At 41.1% G+C, this 23584-nt stretch overlaps 2 protein-coding genes across 4 annotated transcripts; one reads left to right on the plus strand and one right to left on the minus strand.

The window, feature by feature from the left end:
* The first annotated feature begins 38 nt into the window (after window positions 1–38).
* ZFP3 (ZFP3 zinc finger protein) lies at window positions 39–13402 on the plus strand. Of its 3 annotated transcripts, none has more exons than XM_014530254.1 (2): window positions 39–370; window positions 8686–13402. In XM_014530254.1, exon 2 carries the CDS (start codon window positions 8694–8696, stop codon window positions 10200–10202), a length of 1509 nt encoding a protein of 502 aa, XP_014385740.1. In that variant the 5' UTR covers window positions 39–370; window positions 8686–8693; the 3' UTR covers window positions 10203–13402. The 3 variants fall into 3 exon arrangements, with proteins under 3 accessions (XP_014385740.1, XP_005882637.1, XP_005882636.1); XM_005882575.2 differs by lacking the exon at window positions 39–370 and adding an exon at window positions 609–1106; XM_005882574.2 differs by lacking the exon at window positions 39–370 and adding an exon at window positions 5515–5637.
* A 971-nt stretch (window positions 13403–14373) lies between these two features.
* On the minus strand, window positions 14374–17819 carry LOC102248802 (zinc finger protein 594). Its single transcript, XM_014530208.1, is given in 4 exon segments — window positions 14374–16423; window positions 16425–16975; window positions 16978–17192; window positions 17770–17819. Coding segments are annotated over 4 exon segments (945 nt in total). The 3' UTR covers window positions 14374–16294.
* Between the last annotated feature and the right edge of the window lie 5765 nt (window positions 17820–23584).

Below are 23584 nucleotides of genomic sequence, written 5' to 3' on the forward strand. Positions count from 1 at the left end.
GGGGAGGCCTCGGTGAGACCTCATTCCGTCCCGGCGGGAGGGAGGAGGGCGCTAGGCTCCCGACTTCCCGGCCCGCGAGCCGAGGGGAAACCCCGCGTTAGGCCCGTTCCGGACCCGGGTTCGCTTTGTGACCTTGGACTTTATGGTCAGCCCGGGCCTCCGTGTCCCACCCGCACACAGAGCGTGCGGTTCCGTGCCTGTCAGCCGCGAGGGCGGAGGAAGCAGGGCTACTCCCTTCCTCGGGCCGAGGTGGGGGCCAGTGGGAGCTGTGGTTTTCCGACTTACCCTCCCCAGGTAGACTGCAGGGAGGAAAGGTGAGGCGACGACAAAAACTCACCCCCCCTCGCCCCTCCGCATATTGTGCCGGCAGGTAGGTTATTGGCTTATGAGGGTTAGTTTTGGAAAGGAGACAAGTAATAGAGCCTTCTTGATTGTAGGAACCACGGGGAGGACAGCGGAAAGGAGGATAATAATGCTTTAAATTAAGTACCACCCCGACTGGGAAAAGGAACTCATTTCTACAAACAGTTATTGTCATCAGCTATGTGTCAGGTATCGTTCTAGGCTGTTTAGATACAAAATGAATGACATATCTAGTTAGTCCTCAAGGGTATCCCAGATTCGTTATGTAGGGAAGGCATTTACACAGATTCATTGAACATCATTTGCCAGGTACCGGAAATGTGCTAGGCACCGGGAATACCAAGATGGCTGGAATGTCATCCTCGCTCACATTATAGAGAGGGAAGCAGACATGAAGATAGACTAATGCAATGCGGTAACTGCTACAAGATAAAGGAGTCTTAGGGGCAGGGAAGAAGACAGAAGGGACTGTCTGTGCTTGGCTGAGTCCTGTAGATGTTAAGTGCACAGGTGGCCAGGCAGCGGGAATAACCTGTTTGCAAAGGCAAAGACGCTTTCAAGAATAGGGAGTGTTTGCACTGCAGGACCCTTTCAGCAGTCATTGGAGAGCGTGGGACAGGTGATGGAAAGGGCGACAGGGGCCTGACCAGGAGGGCATTATGAGCCATGTTAAGTTTTTGTTCTGTAGGTCTTGGGAAGAAATGAACAGGAAGCGACATGATAACTATAGTCCAAAGAAAGAGGTCAGTGAAATGCTGGGTGGGAGGACCAAGAGAGAACCTCCTTCCTGCAGGGTGTTAGTGAAAACTTTGGGGAGGTGATTCTTACACTAGATATTGCGTATCTGGCCTTTCAGAAGTTAAGGGAAAGGATTTGTATCAAAAGTAAATGCTTTTGTCTGTAATGTAAGTAAGACTACAGCTCAAGTTGGCTTAATGCATGCTATTAACTCTCATTATGGAAGACAACAGGTAAAGTGGTTTCAGGACTGACTTAATCTCTTGGTCCTGGTTCCATTTCCCCTCAACTTTCTTAGCTTTACCTGCCGTCACCCACAACTTGGGAGTGAAATGGCAGTAGCAGTTCCAGGCAACCATGTATAGAAGTCTCTTCCTGAGATTTCTCTCAGGATGGCAGGAAACTATTCCCAGAAGCTCCCAGCAAACTTCCTCAGATTGTCACTGAGCCAGATGAAGGCATACGTTCAGTTCTGAACCAGTTCCTGCTGTTTTGAGCAGTCACTTGCAAGGGGGGTGGTACTCACTTGACTGGGTTAACTCAGTTGGGATTCACTCCTGGAGCTCTGAGAGCAAGGCCACTGCAAACTTTTTTCTCAAATGCCCCATAAAATAGTTTGAAAAGCTTTGGATCCTCTTACACATATGTGAGTTGAAATCCAAAAGGTTTCATCTTTTTTTGTCATAAATTTCAATAGTTGCAAAGAATATTACTTTCGGTGTATTATAAATTTTGACATTTCAAAATTAAACCTCATGCCATTTTCCTGGATGCCTGTCCTTGGTTCATTGTGCTCACCACATTCTTCACCTTCTCTGTGACCTCCATCTATTAGCATTCTACTCCTCCTTCCCTCCCCCCACTTCATTTGCCTCCCTGTCTCAGTCATTGCAAGTGTGTCCTGATTAACATGCTCAAGTCCCTCACTCCCTCTCTCTTCCATCATGCATATCTCTAGACCCTCAGCTGCCCTGGGGCTGTCAAAAGTGTCACTGGAGAAAGATAGGAAACGATGCCTCTTGACTTCTCTTCATACTGATGCTCTCTATCATATTTGTCTCATAAGGAGGTTATGAGGGGTTAACAGGCTATTGTCTATAAATTGCTTAGCACACAGTACATGGTAAGCGCTCATTATTACTTTCCACATCAAAATGTCAGTGCATTCTCACTTCTACACATAATACATTTATGTTAGAATGTTCTTTCTGTTCCTTTATTCCTTCTGTACTTCCTGGCCTCTGAGGATTTGCTTACTCCATTCTCTGCTCAAAATGCTGTTGTGTAGTAGTCTTCGAACTGAAATACATGGAGGATGTACACAAACTCTTTCTGTAACATCTGTTGGGCACATGGATTGTTGAATGGGAATCAGTTTCTAGATCCTTGAGTTCAATATTTATTGTTGCTTACAACCGATGTACTTGAGATTGGGCCTGTGGTCTATAGCTTTCTCTTTTCCTCCTCTACAAAAGAAAGACACACCTCTCACCCATGGCCTCCTGAATTTTGCTATGGTGTATTACTCTGGGTAGAAAAACCTCTGGAGTAATACACAAAGGGAGGGTTTGTTGAGTAAGTAAATGATCCTGGGCCTTTTGTAATTTAAGTCCTAATCTTTGCTTTCAACAAAAATTTTAAAATATCAAATCAAGCTGTCAGATGATAGATTATTTATTTATGTATTTTTTTTACTGCAAATTACAATATGATTTTTGGCAGGTAAGTTCAAAGGGTTGAGTGATATTTGCTATCACAAGAGGTGTTGTAAACGCTAACTTAAGCAATTTGGGAAAACTCAGGTCCAGTCCCAGTATCTAGGGTCAGTCTGATAAGCATAACAGGAATGTGATTCTAATTCAGAAAAAGGAATCTAGTCACTTATATTATATCTTCCCTATCTGCCCTCAGAAGTTTAGGGAAAGGTAGGGGCAGTCAAGATGGGGATAGGAAAAAAGAGCAAGAACTGACAATGTATCTATAATACTGCTGCTGTGCACATGGTTAGCTACTTGGTAGATCAGACCTTGGGTAGGGATGGTTGCACCAGATGGAGAGTGGGATAACTTCAGTCGTTAAGACTGCCGAACACAGTGGTTTCCAAACCTGGTAGGTCATCAGAATCACCTGCGGTACTTGTTAAAAATACAGATTCCTTGGCCCACCCTTGGAGATTCTCATTCTGAGAGTTCTGAGGTGGGAAATAAGTATTTTAAAAGATTTCCCAGTTGAATCTTATGCATCTGGCCTAGTTCCAAGCCAGAATCATTATTTAAGATTCATCAAAACAGAACAAAACAAAATAAAAAACATCTTGCTATGATTGCAAGCCTACTAAACAATTTTCAGATCTTACTAAACAATTTTGAGTGTTTTATGTGGTTTCCCATTGTAGATTTTCATCTGGGCATTGTGGTCCTTTCAGAGCATATTTCTCATTGTTAATTAATAGGTGGGTATCTGGCTTATGCATTAGTATTTTGTGAATGAGGTTTTCCTAGCCTGCTCTAGGATGCATTGAAAAAAAACACAACCAACCACAAATCCAGGTCTGCAGCACTGCAGACTCTATTCTGAACCGTGGAGATCCAGTTGAGGTCTGCTTGTCACCTCCCAGACTGAGGACCAAGAGTGGTCATCTTCCTCCTCAGCTGGCACCTCCATCTTATCTCTCTCCAGAAACAGCTAATTTCAATTCAGAAAAGTAAAGAAGTGAGAAACAGAAAGATAGGAAATTCTGTTTGGAAATGTAAATTTAGGCTATGCATAGTAGAGTGTTTCCATATGAGGATGAGGTTTAATGTGTGTCTGTGCCTCTGGGAAAATCAACCAAATGGAGATTGGCTTTGATTTGTATATGAGGAGATACTTATAAAGTAGTATTTAACAGATGACATTAATATTGTGTCACTGGTAGAATGCGAAGCAAAAGAATGGTCACAGATGGGGTCAAATTTAGTTGGGGAAGACTTTCTGGATTTGAATTTTGAACCAGATCTTGAAGCTGGAGATAGGTGCTTACCTAACTTTCATATCTTTATCTTGTTTTATGGTGGACAAGTGATTTTTCCATATGGTGTGGCCATTGTTGATGACTTTGTAAAGAGCTAGATGATGGAAAAGAAGTAACTATAGGAGGGATGAGGGTGAAAAGGAAAGGCCAGAGAGGGGGCCTGAAGTAGATAGGGACTTGTTCTTGGCTGAGTACCAGTATCAGAGAGAAATTTATTTAAGGCAATATGTCCCAACTCAAATGGTACCATGGATGAAGATAGCTAAATTCTCCATAATGGATTCTTACAATTATATGGACACATATTATTTATAATTTTCAACAAATAGGCGAAATCCAGCTTTTGGGTGCCCACCCTCACTCCATGGGAAAATAAGAGAAATGCTGAGGCAAGAAAAGTTGAAGAAGATTCCAGTTTATTTTGAGGAGTAGCACAAAGAGTTTCCAAGGTTTCAGTATTCCAATAGGAGGTCAAGTTCCTAACAGGTGTTGGAGGTATTGTGGGGGGGTATTACCAGGGCTGCACTGATGAGTGACTAGAGAGGCCCCAGGGTAGGATGGTGGTAGTAACTACCATCCTGAGGATGACTGGGAGGCTGGGCAGAGAAAAAGGGCAGTACAAAGGTCACCCAAAAATCATCGCTTCCCCTTTCCCTCACCACTTGACCCCAGTCTCTCCTGCCTTTCAGGGTCTTCATTTCTTCAGTAATCGCATATTTTCCCCCTTAATCCCTGTCTGTCTACTGGCACCATCACTCCTAATATAAACATATTCAAATCTTTCCCATCATAGAACATTCTTCTTTGGCCTTTCTTTGATCTCTAATGCTACTGCTCGTCTTGGTTCTCTCCTTTCTTCCAAATTTTTTGAAAGCAGCAGCAACTTTACTAATCACTCCACTGTCACTGGCTTCTGCTTCTGTCATTCTACTGAATCTGTTCTCACAGATCATCTGTGACTACCTAATTGTCCCAGTAGACGTTTTCCAGTTCTTATTCTACTGGATCACTTAACTGCATGTGACATTTTAAAATTCCCTCTGCCATTGCCTTGATGACTTCTATGACACGGTATTCTGATTCTTCTCCTACTTCACTAACCGTTTTTTTTTCTTCTTCCACCCATTCCTTTTTCAGGGCCCTAACAGGAAACAGATACTTCACTCAAATTAGAATAATTTGGGGATGGTTTATTTGCAAAGAGGTTAATTATAAATGTTAAGTGTGTGGGCATGGTGTTGAGGCAACTGTGGAGTGATCACCAGCCCCAGGTCATAAGAGATAAGAGGTAGGAGAGGTTACTGGGGAACCCAGTTAATTGTTGAGACATTTGGGTAGGATAGACTTCTTGAGAGTAGTAATGACCTTCAATTGAGGGAAACTGTCAACCCAACGTGATCTCAGGAGTCAGGAGAGTAAATACCCTGATCTTATTCTCTTCTCTACTTCCAGCCTCCTGCTGAGCCTCCCCATTGATGGAACACAACTAGAGGCCAGAGGACTTATTGATTTGTGTTGTATAGGTTAGTCTTCTGGGGCAGAGAGCAGGGTGGGGAAACGTAGAGCGATCTGGAGGGGAAGATGGAAGATAACTGGAATACCCTTAAGTGTTAGCTTTTTATGTTTCTGTCCTTAGTATATCTGACAGTTGTCATACTATACTCATACCATTTATGCTGAATACTCTCATGTCTGTATCTCTAGTCCTGACTGCTTTATACTTTAGACGAATACAATATATTCCTTGATACAAAATATAAAATATAGATTCCTTGATACCTTTATATGGATATACTGAGATTCATCTAGTCCAGATAGATTTAATCTTCCTTTCTAAACTAAATGCTCCTCCAGTATTCGCAAACTCAGTGGTACCATTATTCATCTAATTACCATTCCTCAAACAACTGGAGATCTGGCACCATCTTTAACTCTTCCCTATTCCTTATATCTATATCCAATTATACACTTAATTTTACAGAATTTGTCCTCTTAAATATTTCTCCAGTATGTGTCCTTTCATTACTACTGTTGCCATAGTTAGATTTAATCACTCTTTATCTTGATGACTTCATCAATTTTCTAACCGATTTCCCTATGTCTAGGAATAGTACTTTCTAGTTCAGCCATTGAATGGCCAGTAGTGTACATCTACCTAATGCTAGTCTGACAATGGACTATCCTTGCCTTAACTAAAGTCCCATAGCTGCCCATTCCCCTTTGAGAATCACCTTTCACAGTTAACACTTTTACTGATGGGATGATTGTGTTCCTCAGATTTGCTATGGTACAAAAATGCACTGGCCTAGGCAGAGGGCCTCTTCAGTATTAGCTCCAGGTTGCTTACTACCTGAACAGAGACCACGCTTATTCTCCCATCACTTGGACTTTACTTCTGTGACTGGGACAGCTAGATTCCTAGGGCCATTGTGCCAGTTAGGAGTAGTGGCTTTATAAATTAAAAACAAAACACATAATAGCTCAAGCAAGGCAAAGTATTTCTTTCCTAAATGAAAGAAGTACAGAGGCAGACATTCCAGGACTGTTATGTGAGCTCCATGGAATCATCAGGGACCCAGTTCCTTCCAGCTCTAGTCCTGTCATAGGGTATGCCAGTGTACTCATGGTTCAAGATAACACTCCAACTATCAGCTCATGCCCCAGGTGCAGCATGAAGAAGAGGGTGAAGAAATGCATCCTCTCCCCTTGAAGGAGACCTCCCATAAGTCCTATGTTCTTTCATTTGCATCTTCTTGTCTTGTAGGCCAGAAGTTGGTCACATGGTAATACCTAGCTGCAAAGAAGTCTGAGAATTTCTTCTTTTTCCTTCAAATTAAAAGAGAAAGTTTATGTAGAAAGTTACAGAGGTAGTAAAAGTGAGCTGTAGAAGAAATGGGCAAAGGAAACAAGTTACAAAAGCAAAAGGCCCTTCTTACTTAGGAAAGTACACTTAAAAAGAAGATTTGAATGGCTGTGCTCTGGGGGTGGGGGTTGGGGGAGAGAGCCGAGACTTTATTTCTTTAGCTTGGCTTTTTGCTATACAAAATTAATTCATTATTATGTTGCTGATGAGGGAGGGAAGAATGGATATTGGGATAGACAACTAAAAATCTTTGCCACAGCCTTTTTAGAAGTTTTTAAAAAGCATAGGCTTTGGATCTATAAACATACAAAGAAAATTCTATAAAGGGGCCAGTTACAAAATTAGTATGCAAAAATCAACAGCATTGCTATCTATATAAATAATAACCAGTTGGAAAATATATGAAAAACATACCAAAAGAAAATTCATACAGAGACATGATGGATACAAACATTAAGATAAATTAGGAAATTTTGCAAAATTATACTAAAATTTATTTAGAAAAATATGAAAATAGTAAATATGTGAAAAAGAAGACTAATGAGAGAGAACTTTCTCTAACATTTTAAACATTTTAATAAAGCTATAGCAGTTTGAACAATTTGGTATTAGAGAGGGAATAGACAGATTAATAGAACTGAGTGGAGTCTGAAAATTAACCCAGAAATTAACCCAAATATATATAGCCTTTTAGACTAGGATATAGGTGACATTTCAAATCAGTAGGGAAGAGAAAAATAGTTATTTATACAATTTACTGTCTGGAGACAATTAAGCTGGAACCTTACTTCATCCAAATGTAAGGGAGTCAAAGGTAGAAGTAACTGTGCTTGTGCTAGTTATAGCTAAGTCATGTTAACTGTTTGAATGGGTACATATACAATCCCCTGTTCTGTAAAGCTGGTGAGTACCACAGGACTGGGCTCAGGAAGTTTCTCTTGCTACTCATTTTCTGATTACTTTTTCTTTTCTTTTCTTTTTTTTTTTTCTGATTACTTTTTCTATAAATCGAAAAGTTGTTTGTGTTAGTCATTTTTGCCCCTTCTCCCAACCTTTTCTATACCATGTATTAACACATTGCGGACCAGTAGTTTTATTGCTAGCTTTACCCAGTGGCCAGATAAGTTTCTATAGAACAAGTACAAAAAATGTTTTACATAAATGTTAAAGGCACACTTTAAAATTAAATACCCATTGCATTTTGAAGTTATTACATGTTCTTACAAGCTAATATCTTTTTAAAGTATGATACTTTGTAAAACATTGTGTAGTATGAAGCGAGAATTCTCATGATCCATCCACATTAATATAACCACCATTTTCCTTAAATGTTTTTCTTGCCAAACCTCAGTTCTTCCCCAACTCACTGTTAATGTTACGGAATTTTTATCAGCACCCTCCTTACCATCCATTTCCTGTTTTTTTCCTTAACTCTCTTCCTCTGATAATTTCTCTCACTCTTTTCAGTCAGCATATGCTGTTTGTTTAGCATGTCCACCATAATTATAAACATCTTTCTTCTCTTCAATTACATTCTACAATTTCACCAGATACCAAGACTGTTTTTTCCCCCCAGTAATTAAGTTTTATTGATCCAAGACTGTTTTTGAATGTTGTCAGAGCCATGTTAAAGCTCCATACTCCTCTAGCATTAGCTTCATTTAGATATGATATGGACAGTTCACATACTTACTCTCTCTCATTGCAGATTGTAAGATGGGGACTGAGAACAAGGAGGTAATTCCCAAGGAAGAAATTTCTGAAGAATCTGAGCCACCTGGGGCAATATTAGAAAAACTTCCAAAGGTAGTTTACGAGGGTCACCAGTTTGGAGTGGCATGTGAAGACAGCTTGTCGGAAGGGCATTCAAGAGAGTCCACAGAAGAGATTATGGAGCAGATGTCTCCTGAGGAGAGAGACTTTGAATCAGGGCTGATTATCTTTAAGAAATCACCCTCAAGTGAGAAAGACCAGGAGAATGAAAGTGAGAGAGTCTACAGTCCCAGCCCAAACCTGATTACACATCAGGGAGATATTACATCACAGACAGTTAGTACATTTGCTACCTCTGGCCAAAACTTCATAGAGAATTTAGAACCTAACAAAACAAAGAGAAGTTCTGTGGGAGAAAAGCCTCATACATGCAAAGAATGTGGGAAATCCTTTAATCAGAATTCACATCTTATCCAGCATATGAGAGTTCATAGTGGAGAGAAACCCTTTGAATGCAAAGAATGTGGAAAAACATTTGGAACTAACTCAAGCCTTCGCAGGCACCTGAGAATTCATGCTGGAGAGAAGCCCTTTGCTTGTAATGAATGTGGAAAGGCCTTCATTCAGAGTTCACATCTTATCCACCATCATAGAATTCATACTGGAGAGAGACCTTATAAATGTGAAGAATGTGGTAAAGCCTTCAGTCAGAATTCAGCCCTTATTCTACATCAAAGAATCCACACTGGAGAGAAACCATATGAATGTAATGAATGTGGGAAAACCTTTAGGGTTAGTTCACAGCTTATTCAGCATCAGAGAATTCATACTGAAGAAAGATATCATGAATGCAGCGAGTGTGGCAAAGCCTTCAAGCATAGCTCAGGCCTTATTAGACACCAGAAAATTCATACTGGAGAAAAACCATATCTTTGTAACGAATGTGGAAAAGGCTTTGGTCAGAGTTCTGAGCTTATCCGGCATCAAAGAATTCATACAGGGGACAAACCATATGAATGTAATGAATGTGGAAAAACTTTTGGCCAGAACTCAGAGATTATTAGACATATTAGAATTCATACTGGTGAGAAGCCTTATGTATGTAAAGAATGTGGGAAGGCCTTTAGGGGGAACTCAGAACTTCTTAGACATGAAAGAATTCACACTGGAGAGAAACCCTATGAATGCTTTGAGTGTGGAAAGGCTTTTAGGCGGACTTCCCATCTTATTGTCCACCAGAGAATTCATACTGGAGAGAAACCTCATCAGTGTAATGAATGTGCAAGAACCTTCTTGGATAAATCTGAGCTTCTTCTCCACCAGAAAATTCACATTGGAGAGAAACCTTATAAATGTAATGAGTGTGGGAAAACATTCAGCCAGCATTCTCAACTTATCATCCATCAGAGAATTCACACTGGAGAGAAGCCTTACGAGTGCCAAGAATGTCAGAAGACCTTTAGTCGGAGCTCTCACCTCCTCCGACATCAAAGTGTTCACTGTATGGATTGATTTGCAAAATTGGAAGGCTTTCTATGGAAAAGCTGAAGTTAGACTTATTCATAACCTACACCCCAATTTTTCAGATCAAATGAATGAACAGAACCTCCTCTGATCTGGTTTTAATTTAAACATTTGGTCAAATAGTATGAGGCACTTTTATGAGTTATTCATTTAGAAGTTTCAGTGTACTGAGTTAAATTATAAAAGCTGTTTCAGGTCTTAATTCTTCTCTGCCCCTCTTTCCTTCTCTTCTTCCTCCCCTAGTGGGTCACATACCATTAGGGATCTACATACCAGCCATCTAGCCTCAATTTGTACTCGTCAAGAAAACTGGAGGAATGTGATTCCTCCACTTCCTAAGAATGGGAGTCAACTCATTGAATGTTATCTCCTAAAGTGCTGGAAAGTTGCAGCCTAGAAGACATACTTTGTTCTCTTGTCCAACAATTAGCACTGGAATAATTTAGTAAGCTTTTATTAGCTTCAGAATCTTTCAAACATGCTATCAAGTTCCCAATGAAGATGGCAGCACTAATGAAATGGAAATCCGGGCCATTTAATAACTCCTTCTCAAAAAGGTTTCCTGGATGGAGGAAACTGACAGACAGTTTATAGGATCATAAGTAAAGGCCCTTAGAATCTAGAGGGGCTGGTGAGCAAGGCCAGGGGATGAAAAACATGTGAGGCCAGACTATTCAGCAGGGGCAGAGCAGCTGTTAGCAGCTATTTCACACTGGGCTACTCAGGCTGACTGCTCCCAAGAACTTAGCTGCATTCACTTTTGGCCCCAGCTCCTGCTGCTGCGGACAGATACCATGTCAGGAAGTAGCAGAGAGCACAGTGCAGTTTTACTATCACCAGGCACCTGGCCACAGTGGTGAACCGGTTCACCTGATTGACCAGGGCCACCTTGCCAAAGCACTTAATACTCTTATGACCTGGATCCCAATGGACTGATAGGCCTCTTCTCATTTTGCCCTTGGCCTTGGAATTATCTCTCTTCAGCATCTCTACATGAATTTTCTGTGTTCCTCCTGTGTATTTTTCCTTTGAGGAAACACATCCTCATTTTTTCACGTGTCCATGTTTCTGAGGCAGTGGGTGGGAGTGGGAATTGCACTAATGGGGACCTGGCAGTCTTAGGGTCTGGCTTTAGAGCTAGACCTTGAATAAGGCACTTCACCTGCTGGTTCCTAATTTTCTCTAAAATGAGGGGAGTTGAACTAAACCAATCCAGTAGTTCTTTGGTTCTTTTTAAAATCTAACTTTATATACCTTAAGTGTTCTATTTTTAATTTTTTCTTTATTACTCTAATACTAATCACTAGTATTTATTGTGTTTCCTATATGCCAGGCACAATGCCAGCTTACACTTTTATTTTCACAGCATATCTATGATCTAGGTATTCTTAGTGTTTTTAAAAACAGCTTTTTGAGCATACCTTACATACCATAAAATTCACCTGTTTTAAGTGTTGAGTTAAATGCTTTTTAGTTGGTTTACAGTTGCACACCCATCAATAATGTGTGTAGTCCCACTCCAGTTTAAAAGATGAGGAGGGGCAGGAGGGATGTTAAGTAACTTACCCATGATCACACAGCTGGTAAGAGCCCAAACTCCAACCCTGGTCTGTGTTCTTAACCACTGTGCTGTGCTGTGGCTAAGTGGGTCTATTACTGACTTATTTGAAATCATTCACACATTTTGTATTATTATTGCTTCATGGACTTGAATATAAAGGATTTATATCATGTACTTTGGAAAATTACTGGTCACAGCCAAACCCCACCAAGTGGATTTGTTCTGTACCGCAATATATGGTCTTCCAGGTTCATACCCTTGGCTTGAGAAAAGCCTGTACAAATAAACAGTTGATTTCACAGTTTCTACATCCTATCAGGTACTTCTGCCTCTAACAGTCAAATTAGCACAAGTTCTTTAACTTATCTCTTTCTATAGGGTGATTACAAGTGCAGTGTAATCTCAAGCTCAAATTGAATTATACCCAGATCATATCTTTCTCACAGGAAACCTCGGTGTCACCTATCCCTTTAACTTCTGATTTCTGTGTTTGCATATTTTATTTCCACATTCAACCCTTACCAGCCCTTAATTTAGATCCCAGCACCTCTCCAAGCTCCCCCTCAAAGAATCCCCTCACACAAACACATCCATGAGGAATATGACTTTCCTGAAGATGCTGTTGTGTAAGAGGTGGAGAAGTGGGTTCACATCCTATGAGACATTTGACCTCAGACGTCCCTTGGCCAAACCACCACTGAAGTTTTTCTCGGTCCTCCCTCAGGGCTCTGTCACCTTGGCTCTCCCCCTTTTTTTTTTCTTCAGATATCCAAGCCCTGCCCTCAGCGCAATTACCTTCTTACACCCACTGCTCAGCAAAAGAAAAGATCCTTCAGTTAACAATCCACTCATTGGGACATTCGTTAGTAGGCAATTAAGTGACCAACTTGTATGTACCTGAGCATATTGGGGGGTAGGTCTCACATTTCATTTCAAGAAGAATCTTCCAACAAGAGGAATTCTGGTGAATGAAATTATTTCCACATAGTACTATAAAATTCACCTTGTTATAATAGTACTAATTGTTTCCACACATCCAGTAACCTCATTCCCTGCTATTGTCCACCTCCGTTACCTCTGGGTTTCTCCTTGTTTGCCTCCCTCCCTCTCAATTTACTTGGGAGTCAAAACCTGACCATAATGTTGACTGGTAGACATGATTTTGTGCAAGTAAAATTCTATCAAGGAAGAGAAAAAACATGAATTTTCTTAATTTTAGATCCATTTAAAAAAACCAGGTCTCATAATCTCAAAGGCCGCCTAAATACCCACAAAGACCTTCAGAATTTTTGCAGCTATGTTCATGTATGTTTTCATCCTCCCCTAATTAAACGGTTTTACTGGTATGCTAACTTTTGGATAAGTAAAGTATTTCTTCTAAAGTACATTGTTTCATTATGGTCTAAATATGATTTTGTATAACAGTCCCTATCCTGTAAGTGTCACCCTTACCTTAGTACCCCACCCTGTTGTGCTCTGTTAGTGTCTGGTTTTGCATAAGCTGATCACTCTGTCCTTGATCTTCTGTTCTGCTTAGTGAGATCCTTTACCTTTCATAATGGGACAAGTGTTACCTATTTGTGTCTGTGTGTGTAGTTTTTTGTGATTAACAACTTAATGTAAGATACTCTGAGAATTTGGAGGTTCTTTGTGTGTGTGTGTGTGTTTTTAAAAAATATATTTTTTAATTGATTTCAGAGAGGAAGGGAGGAGGAGGAGAGAGAAACATTGATGATGAGAGAGAATCATTGATGGGCTTCCTCCTACACACCTCCTATTGGGGATTGAGCCCGAAACCAGGGCATATACCCTGACTGGAATTGAACCGTGATCTCCTGGTTCGACACTCAACCATTGAACTATGCTGGCTGGGTGGGTTCATTTTTTTTTTTTTAAATCACCTTATTACTGAGATGTCTGGGCTGGTGTTTATTATTGTTATTGGCTAAGGTACATTAAAAGAAAAGTGTTCTAAGTGATTCCTGGTCTAAGGCAGGCCCCTGAGGTTGTTAGGTCAGGGATCTTTGAAACTCAGGAAAGCTCTGCCTATAAAAATTTGCATGCAGTTTCAGGGAATTCATGGACCATCTGAAACCCATCCTTGAACCCCTGTAGTACTTCACAAGTTCCTAAAAGCAAAGTTTTACCTTAAAAAAATTACCAAGTAATCATAATAACCTTTCCCTCACTGCATCCTTTAGCTTTGGGGATAAAGCTATGTTAAAACAACCTGCTTAGGTGAACCGCTGAAAATGGACCGGGGCTGGAGTCTCAGTCAAATCTACTGGATGGGCTAGGACGATTCTGGTAATAACCCGAGGAAGGAGCCTCAGTAGTGCGGATAGATACACATTCATCAGCCACTTGCTGAGCAACTGTTAGGCAATGAGACCAGTTCTGGGTTCGGGGGCTAAGCACTAAGAGGCTGGTGAGGACATGAGCAATCTAGTAGCGACTTGAGCAATCTACCATCGACCTGATTGAGGTTGAGGTTCGATTCCCAGTCAGGGCACATGCCCAGTTTGCAGGCTCGATCTCCAGTGGGGGGTGTGCTGGAGGCAGCCCATCAATGATTCTCTCTCATCATTGATGTTTCTATCTCTCCCTTCCTCCCTGAAATGAATAAAATTATATTTTTAAAGAAGTTCCTCATAACTAGTTTCTGAGTCCTCATAAACACCTTTCAAGATGCAGCAAGCCCTGGTACCCTTCACTCCCCTGCGCTCTGTCCTGAGGGAGATTGCCTTGTGCGGGGACTGGCAGTGCCTGGTGCCTGGCAGCATTCCGCACCATCTCTGGGCACAGAGCTGACAGTTATTTCGCCTTCCTGACCTTAGTTTCCTGTTTAGAAAAACAGTCGTTTTCACCGATTAAGACCAAGGCAAAGAACGCAAGAGAAAATTGGAGTTAAGTCTTTATCACAGTACCCAGCAGCACATAGGAAATGCTAAGAAAAGACTAGAGTGAGTTAAGGAGGGAGGGAGCTTTCCTGGCAGAGCGAACAGCTGTGGAAGGGCCACAGGTAAGAGGGCAGGGCCCAGGTCCTTGGGGAACTGCAGATAGTTCAGAGGTAAATATTGGATGTAGGAAGGTAAGCACGTTGCAGAAAATCCTCCCCAACTAGGTCAGATCCCCTGCAGTATCTTGCCTCTCCTTTGTGGCACTTACCATGGTGTTAATTTACTTATGATTCTAATGAATCTCACCTCTGATCCACCAGGGTCGAGACGGTTGTCTATTTCTGCTCACCCCTCTTTGTACCCCCCGGTGCCTGACACGTATTGAAGCTCAATAAATATTTACTAAATGAGTGGACGAATGGAGCCATATCAGAACATGTGTGTCACTTTAAGGACTGGGCTTCAGGCTCAGGTTAGTGGGAAAGCACTGCAGAAGTTTAGAGATGGGTGGCACTACCAGATTTGTTCTAAAGAAAGGACATTCGGGTTGCTCTGTAGAAAAATGGAAGCAGGAGGCATATTAGAAATAACACAAGCAAGAGGTGATGACGTTGGCCTCACTCTAAGGACATCAAAAATTGAGAAAAACGGACTAAACTGCAGATTATTGGGTAACATTCCCTTCCTTTACTATATTCACATGCTTTCTCCCCAAGAATCTTGTTTCCTAATGAAATATTTAAATAGAGAAACCGCTCTTAATCCACTTCCCAGTCACACCTGTTCCTTAAAGAGACTTGATAATGTCTCTGCCTTGGTCCTCCTGGAGTTTAGGACTTTAGCTGTTTAAGGTCTCATGAAGGCAGACTTTTATCCTTTAGGTTCTTTTTTTCAACGTTCCAGTGCAGGCTGCTCTCTAACAGGTACAGGTGTACAAACTGGACACGACTACGTTCAATTCCACTAAAGCTTTGGATGGATCTTCATTTCATAAATTGTCCACTTATCTGCAGATTAATTCTTGCCCTCCCTCAGCCGCCACTGCATTGTAAGCTCCTGGAAGAACTGTATTTCTCTAGCCCTATCAAACTATGGCCCTCGGCACATATTAGGCACTCAATAATTATTTCGTGCATTTATTTCATTTTAACATTTACAGTTGAAAGCATTTCCATACTGTAACAAAAATCTCCCTCTGCTTTCAAAAGTCAAATACATTCAATATAGTACAAGCTCTATCAGGGATGAAATGAAAAGGTTAGTTTTCAAATGGCTCCTTTCATGAAGAATTTAGTTTTAAGGTTGTTGCTAAAGTAATTTCTACTGGTTTTAATAATGATAGAAGTTTCCTAAGACATTCTGAAGCAATTACATCCTGGGGACCATACTCCAGTGTCAATTCTGAGGCAGAAAAGGCTATTATGTCCAAGAACTTACCATCTGATCACACTTATATGTTTTCCATCTAGTAGGATTCTTCTAATGTTTTCCTTTCTTCAAATGGTTTTCATTAATAAAAATCCTCTATAGTGCAATAAGATATGGTCTCTACCAGGTTTTTTCTACATTCATTAGGTTTCTGTTACCTACTAGAATAAGTCCTGCTTGAAGATTCTCTCTCATTCCCCAGGTTCCTTTCCAGTGTGAAGTTTCTGATGTTTAAGAGCTGTATGCTCACTGAAGGCCTTCCCACATCTGCGACATTCAAAGAGTTTCTCTCCAGTGTGAATTCTCTGGTGACTAAATAAAGTGCGAGTTCTGATTGAAGGCCTTCCCACAATCAAGGCACCCATAGGATTTCTCTCCAGTATGAACACAATAGTGTTTAATAAGATCCGAGCTGAATGTAAGTTTTTCTCCACTGTTAATTCTATGATGTTTCATAAGGTCTGAGCCCTGATGGAAAGTTTCCCCACATTCTTTACATTCGTATGGTTTCTCTCCCATATGAGTTAAATGATGAGTGATGAGGTCTGAGCTGCCTTGGAAAGTTCTACCACACTGATAAGCTTTCTCTTCTTGATGAATTCTTTGCTCTTCTCTAAACAACTCATCCTTGCTGAATGTTTTCTCACTTTCTTTAACTTTCTCTCCAGTATGAAGTCTCTGATGTTTGAGAAAAGCTGTGTGGCGGATGAATGGTTTTCCACATTCCTTACATTCATAGGGTTTCTCACCATTGTGGATTCTCAGATGTTGATTAAGGAGTGAACACTGCCGGAAGACTTTCCCACATTCTTTGCACTGATAGGGGTTCTCTCCAGTATAAATTTTCTGATGTGTAACAAAGTAAGACCTCGGCTAAAGGCTTTCTCACATTCACTGCACTCATAGGGTTTCTCTCCAGTATGAATTATCCAATGCCAAATTAGATCTGAATTTCCCCAGAAAGTTTTTCCACATTCAGTACATAACAAAGGTTTTTCTTCCCTATGAATTCTCTGTTGTTTGCTAAGGTCCAAGCCAGAAGTGCAGGCTTCTTCACATTCAAGTTTCTTTCTTTCCAGTATGCAGTCTCTGGTGTTTCAGGAAAGCTGTGTACCCACTGAAGGATTTCCCACATTCACAACATTCATGGTGTTTCTCTCCACTGTGGAGTCTCTAGTGTTCAGTAAGGTCTGAACGCTGCTGGAAGGCCTTTTTCACATTCATTACACTTGGTTTCTCTCCAGAATGAATTTGCTGATGTGTGACAAGGTGTGAACTTTGACTGAAGGTTTGTCCACATTCAAAACATTCATAGGGTTTCTCTCCTGTGTGAATTCTGTGATGTATTGTAAGATCTGAGCTTTGATTAAAGACCTTCCCACACTCATTACATATCTTGAAGGTCTTCCCACACTCTTTACATTCATAGGGATTCTCGCCACTGTAGATTCTCTTATGTCTAACCAGCTTAGAGCTCTGATTGAAGTCTTTCCCACATTCATGTATATATAAGGTTTCTTTCCTGTATGAAATCTCTGATGTGTAATCAGGTTTGAGCCCTGATTAAAAGTTTTTTCACACTCCTTACATCATAGGTTTTCTTGATATTATCAATTTTCTCATGTTCAGTTACTTCTGATTTCTGTTTGAAGCTCTGTCCACAGACCTCATATCTGTGGGATCTTCCTCTGGCAGAAAGTATTTTTCCTCCTTCATTACATTCACAGCCCCTCTCTCCTGCAACAGCTTCATTAGTAATGAGATTTACTTTCCTAATACCTCTCTCTTGGGAAGTGGGCTGTCTCACTGTATCCCCTAAGGGGCTTACCCCAATGCCTCAATGACCTGTGTTCTAGGTCACTGGTTTCAACTAACCCACATTCCTGGGAGATCTGTCTTTGGAGTCTTCCTGATACAACCCTTGCTGAATCTTTTTCTTCAGAAATTTTCATCTTTGCCTTCCGGTCCTTCATCTTATTCCTGGTCTCAGAATCTGAAATGATAAGTAGGCCATAATATAATTTCTAAAATACACAAATCATCTCTCACTATGCTGGGAAGTTTAAGAGGGAGGAACAAAGAAACTAGAAGAGGACTCTACACCAGAGGGCCCAGACTCAGACCTTTTTAGAGAGACTGTGATTACCACAGGAACACGCACCCTACTGGCAGAGAAGAAATGTGTCAGGCGCAGGCTGGAGCTGTTGTGTGGGAGTGGTCTGTAGGGTGGTGGGAAAATTCACTGGAGGAGGCGGGCAATCTGGAGTTGGTTCTCAGGCAGTGGCCTATTTGAAGGGATAGAAATTTGCTGGATCCTGTGTATAATAAAAAAGCACCAGGAAGAGAAGTTCCTTTCTTTTTCTTTTCTTTCTATTTGTTTTTTTACAGAGAGGAAGAGAGAGAGAAATGTCAACATGAGAGAGAAACATCGATTGGTTGCCTCCTACATGTGCCCTGACAGGGGATCCAACCCGCAACCTGTTCTGTAAGTAGTCATACTTATATGACTGGAAAGTGAACCACCATCTTTTAGTGTATGGACGGTGCTCCAACCAACTGAGCCACACCTGGCTAGGGCCCTTTCTTTTACAATGGGCTTGCATTATCCCTCCAACATCCTCTATTGGCAAAAATCTAAATCTTGTGCCAGCTGGCAAAGGAGAAATGGTCCAGATCCAGTAGCATAAGCAAAGCAAAACCAAGGATTTATAGAAGAAGCCATATTGAGACTGGTAGGAAGGATGGAGATGTGAAAAGGACTGGCCCTGCTCCCATGGATTGTGGCTGAGATTCCAGAGGGATATCATCTGCAAAGGTTCCCCCTGAGGAGCATGGGGTCTCAATCCCACATTGAGCTTCTAAGCCCAGCGCACCAGAGCTGGGAAGAGGTATCCCCATAACATCTGGCAGATCTCTGGGTGCCTTGGGCCTTTTGCTGACCTTTCAGAGTGGGGATTTTAACACCTTATTTACATCAATGGATAGATCTTCAAGACAAGGAAACAGTGGCCTTAAAATGACACACTAACTTCAGAGCATTTCACCCCAAAACAGCAGAATATGCTTTCTTTCCAAGTGCACATGGAACATTTTCTAGGACAGACTACATGTTAGGCCACAAAACAAGTCCCAATAAATATAAGAAGATTGAAATCACATCAAACATCTTCTCTGACCATAATGGTATGAAACTAGAAATCAATCACAAGAGAAAAACTGAAAAACACACAAAGACATGGAGGCTAAGTAACATGTTACTAGACAATGAATGGGTTAACAACAAGATCAAGGAAGAAATCAAAAGGTACCTTGAAACAACTGAACGTGAGAACATAACCCAAAACCTATGGTGCACAGAGAAAGCAGTCCTAAGAAAAAATCACAGCCCTGGCCGGTTTGGCTCAGTGGAGAGAGTGTTGGCCTGTGGATTGAAGGGTCCCGGGTTCGATTCTGGTCAAGGACACATGCCCAGGTTGTGGGCTCGATGGGGTTGTGCAGGAGGCAGCCAATCAATGATTCTCTCTCATCAATGTTTCTATCTCTCCCTCTCCCTCTCTGAAATCAATAAAAAAATATTTTTTTAAAAAAGAAAGAAAATCACAGCATTACACGCCTACCTCAAGAAACAAGAAAAATCTCAAACAATCTAACTTTACACATAAAGGAACTAGGAAAAGAACAACAAACAAATCCCAACGTAAGTAGAAGAAAGGAATAATAAAGATCAGAGCATAAATAAACAAAATAGAGTCTTAAAAAAAAAATCAATGAAACCAAGAGCTGGTTCGTTGAAAAGATAAGATTGACAAATCTTTAACCAGACTCATCAAGAAAAAAAGAGAAAGGACCCAAATAAATAAAATCAGAAATGCAAAAGGAAAAGTAACAACTGACTCCACAGAAATATAAGGAACTGTAAGAAAATATCACAACCATATGTCAACAAATTCAACAATCTGAATGAAATGGATAAATTCCTAGAAACATACAATCTTCCAAAACTGAATCAGAAAGAATCAGAAAATCTGAACAGACAGATTACAACTAATGAAATGGAAGCAGTAATAATAATAATAATAATAATAAAAAACTTCCTACAAACAATAGTCCTGGACTGGATGGCTTCATAGGTGAATTGTACCAAACATTCAAAGAACTAACAGCTATCCTTCTCAAACTATTCCAAAAAGTTCAAGAGGAGGGAAGACACGCAAGCTTGCTAATACTTTACAAGGCCAGCATTATCTTAATTGCAAAACCAGATAGATACTACAAAGAAAAGTATAGGTCAATATCCCTGATGAATATATATGCTAGAATTCTCAAAAAATACTAGCAAACCAGGTCCAGCAATACATTAAAAGAAATATCATACACTATAATTAAGTGGGATTTACTCTGGAGATGCAAGGTTGCTACAATATCTGCAAATCAATAAACTTTGATATACCACATAAAATGAAGGATAAAAATCATATACTGGTAACACTGTCGGAACAAACAATTTTCAAAACACTGCTTCCCTTGTCACCAATGATAAAAAGTCTACCATGAATTTTCTATCATCTATTAAAGGAAACAATAGCCTCTTTTTTACTTACAACACCGTGTTAGCATCCTAGGGCTGTCATAACAAAGTCCCACAAATTGGGAGGCTTAAAACAACAGAAATGTATTCTCACAGTTCTGGAGGCTAGAAGTCTGAAATGAAGAAGCTGGCAGGGTGGCTTCCTTCTGCAGGCCCTGAGGGACAACTGTCCCATGCCTCGCACCTAGCTAGCTTCTGGTGACAGCCGGCAATCCTTGTGTTCCTGGCTTTGTAGATGCATCACCAATCTTCATGGGGCTCTCCTTGTGCCTGTCCCTTCACATGGCCATCTTCCTGAAAGGACACCAGTCACACTGAATTAGGGGCCCATTCTATTCCCCTAATTCACCTCATCTTACCATTTACATTTGCAACAACCCTATTTCCAAATAAGATCACTTTCTAAGGTAGGGGATTAGGCCCTAATCCCCTAACTAAGACTCAGGGCAGCTTCTCTTTAAGGCATGAGCTTGTCCCTGTGTCTTTGTATGTTTACAATTCACAGGCTATTTGTGCCGCAACAGTTGACTGTTCTTATTTACAGATAATTTAAGTACAACAATCATTTTGAATTTGTTGAGTTTCATTTCACTTTGACATTTGGGGATGGGCAGTTAAACTATCGTGGGACTCACTTCTATAGAATAAAGCAAGAGTCTTGTGGGCGCTGAATCAGCACATCTGCGTAATAGCTACAGCAAATTGTTTTCCACTTTTATCTATAGATTTGTGTATTTTCCTGTATAGCAGTCTTTTCCTCCTGATACTAATTGCTACTAAAGTTAATACAGTATGCCACTGTTTCCTGTGTGTAACAGCAATGTTATTTCACTAATTTTGGAGGGAGAAATACATTCAACTGTGTATTTCTTAATGGGCAATACCTGGGCCTTTGACTCTAAATAGAAGTACTTTTTAGGGGTCATGAAGCAATCAGTATGCAACATAGTCTTTTATACACAGAATGGAGGTGTTTCCTTTTTCATAATGACCCTACCTCCCAGAAACCCCAGGACGTTAGCTTCAAAAACTGAGGCCCAGGTTCTGTGAATTAATAGTAGATAAACAGGTCAGACTTGTGGAAAATGGGATATGAACCCATTTTTTAACCTTCCTAGGGATTATCCACTTAATAGATTTTGAGTTTTTCCTTTTGATCAATATGTATTTTTTTAAACTAAGTAGTTACTAAAAATGTTTTTCAGAAATCAATATATTTATGAAAAATGCTAATCACACTTGTTAACTTTTCGAACTCTCACAATTAACTGTGAACTGCATGCCAGTTGGGCATGACTGTATCCACTTCATTTCCATGTCAGTTGTATTCATGACGTCCAATAAAGCATTGTCAGAAAAAAAAATTTGATTAGGGCCTCAAATATATTTTTTGGGGGAGGGATACAATTCAACCCATAACAATAGCTCTACTCTATAATTCACCTAAATACAAACCTATGCTCTAGAATCCTAATTTTCCCATATACAATGCTTCTCCCCATTCCATCTGTTTGCGCATGACTCTCCTACTTGTAATACCCTTTCTACTCACCTCTATCTACATCTGGAATTAGGAACTCAAATGGCTGCAAGAGGCCAGGCAGTTAATCAGGAATGAAGCAAACTGGAAGATAAATGACAACTGACACTTTGTTTCAGTGTCAGGGAGACAGTGGATTTAGTGGGGACGGGGGATTTGGACATTTTATAGAGTCTAAAGGAGTGAATTGCTACTCAACTCCTGCTAATAGCACCATGTAGGCATGTGGGCCCTGTTTGGCCACATCTGATTTTTCAAGAAATACTGAAAAATCTAGATTTTTGTGTGAGTGGATGTGAAAGAAATGGCCTGATTTAAAGTTTTGGCCACTAATTAAATAAAAACAAACAGCATGAGCTATGAAAATGTATCTACAGGCCAGGGGGGCCATCATTTTTCAACCTCTGACTTACATAATTACTTTCCACTGTTTGCAGGCTCAGCTCAGTTAGTACCTTCTAACCATTTCAATCCTTTTTAATTCATATTCTTGTGTATGCATTAGGCTTTGCTAAACAACTATGCGGGGCTTGGAAGACAACAGCCCCCCCCCCACACACACACGAGTCCCTGCCTGGAGAGGGGCTTGGAAGACAACAGCCCCCCCCCCACACACACACCTGAAACAAGGTATTAAGTGCTTATGAATTAGACACGAAGCAAGCACTAGTTAAATAAACTAAAAAATATGAAAAACCTAAGGATGGAGGTAGGGAGGTGGCAATCTTGGAAGGCTTCCCAAAGAAAATGACTGTTGGAGCTACTCCTAAAAGGATATGCACGCAGACCTTTGCAAGGAAGAGACCAGCCTAAAGCCCTCCCTCCTCTGAACTCCAACAGTGCGAGTATTTTAGATCAAATATTAGCACATGTCTGAACCATACAGTTTATTACCGTCGTTCAGTTTAGTCTCCCCAACGGGAGCGTAGGAACCAGATCTCGTACATTAAGTTACCCCTACAAACGTGACAGCGTTGGGCACGGAATAGGGTCAATTTACACCTGAGGGTGATTCTGGGTCTGGGGGAGATGCAGTCTGCGAAACCCACTGAACATACTAGGGGGCGCGGGGGGAGGGCCGTGGGCGGGGCACACCGAGACCCAGAAGAGGGGGAAGGCCCAGCCCCACGCATCAGGCACCCACATCCGGAGCCCCCAGCCTCTCCCCACTTGGAGAAAAGAGGGGGTCCGCCTCCTGCCTCGGGAGATCTGCTCTCCATCCCGCTTCCCGGGGACACCCGGGTGCCGGGGTACCCAGCTCTGTGAACGCAGCGAGGCCACCCCAGCCTCCCGCTCCACTGGGGCCCCCTCCACGCCGCCATCGCGCGGCTCCTGCTCCTCACCCCGGCGCTG

This window comes from Myotis brandtii, unplaced genomic scaffold (genome assembly GCF_000412655.1).
Source record: "Myotis brandtii unplaced genomic scaffold, ASM41265v1 scaffold728, whole genome shotgun sequence".
Classification (NCBI taxonomy): Eukaryota; Metazoa; Chordata; class Mammalia; order Chiroptera; family Vespertilionidae; genus Myotis; species Myotis brandtii.

Coding starts and splice junctions, on each gene's coding strand:
- ZFP3 (XM_014530254.1), top strand. CDS start 8,694: ATGGGGACTGAGAACAAGGAGGTAATTCCCAAGGAAGAAATTTCTGAA.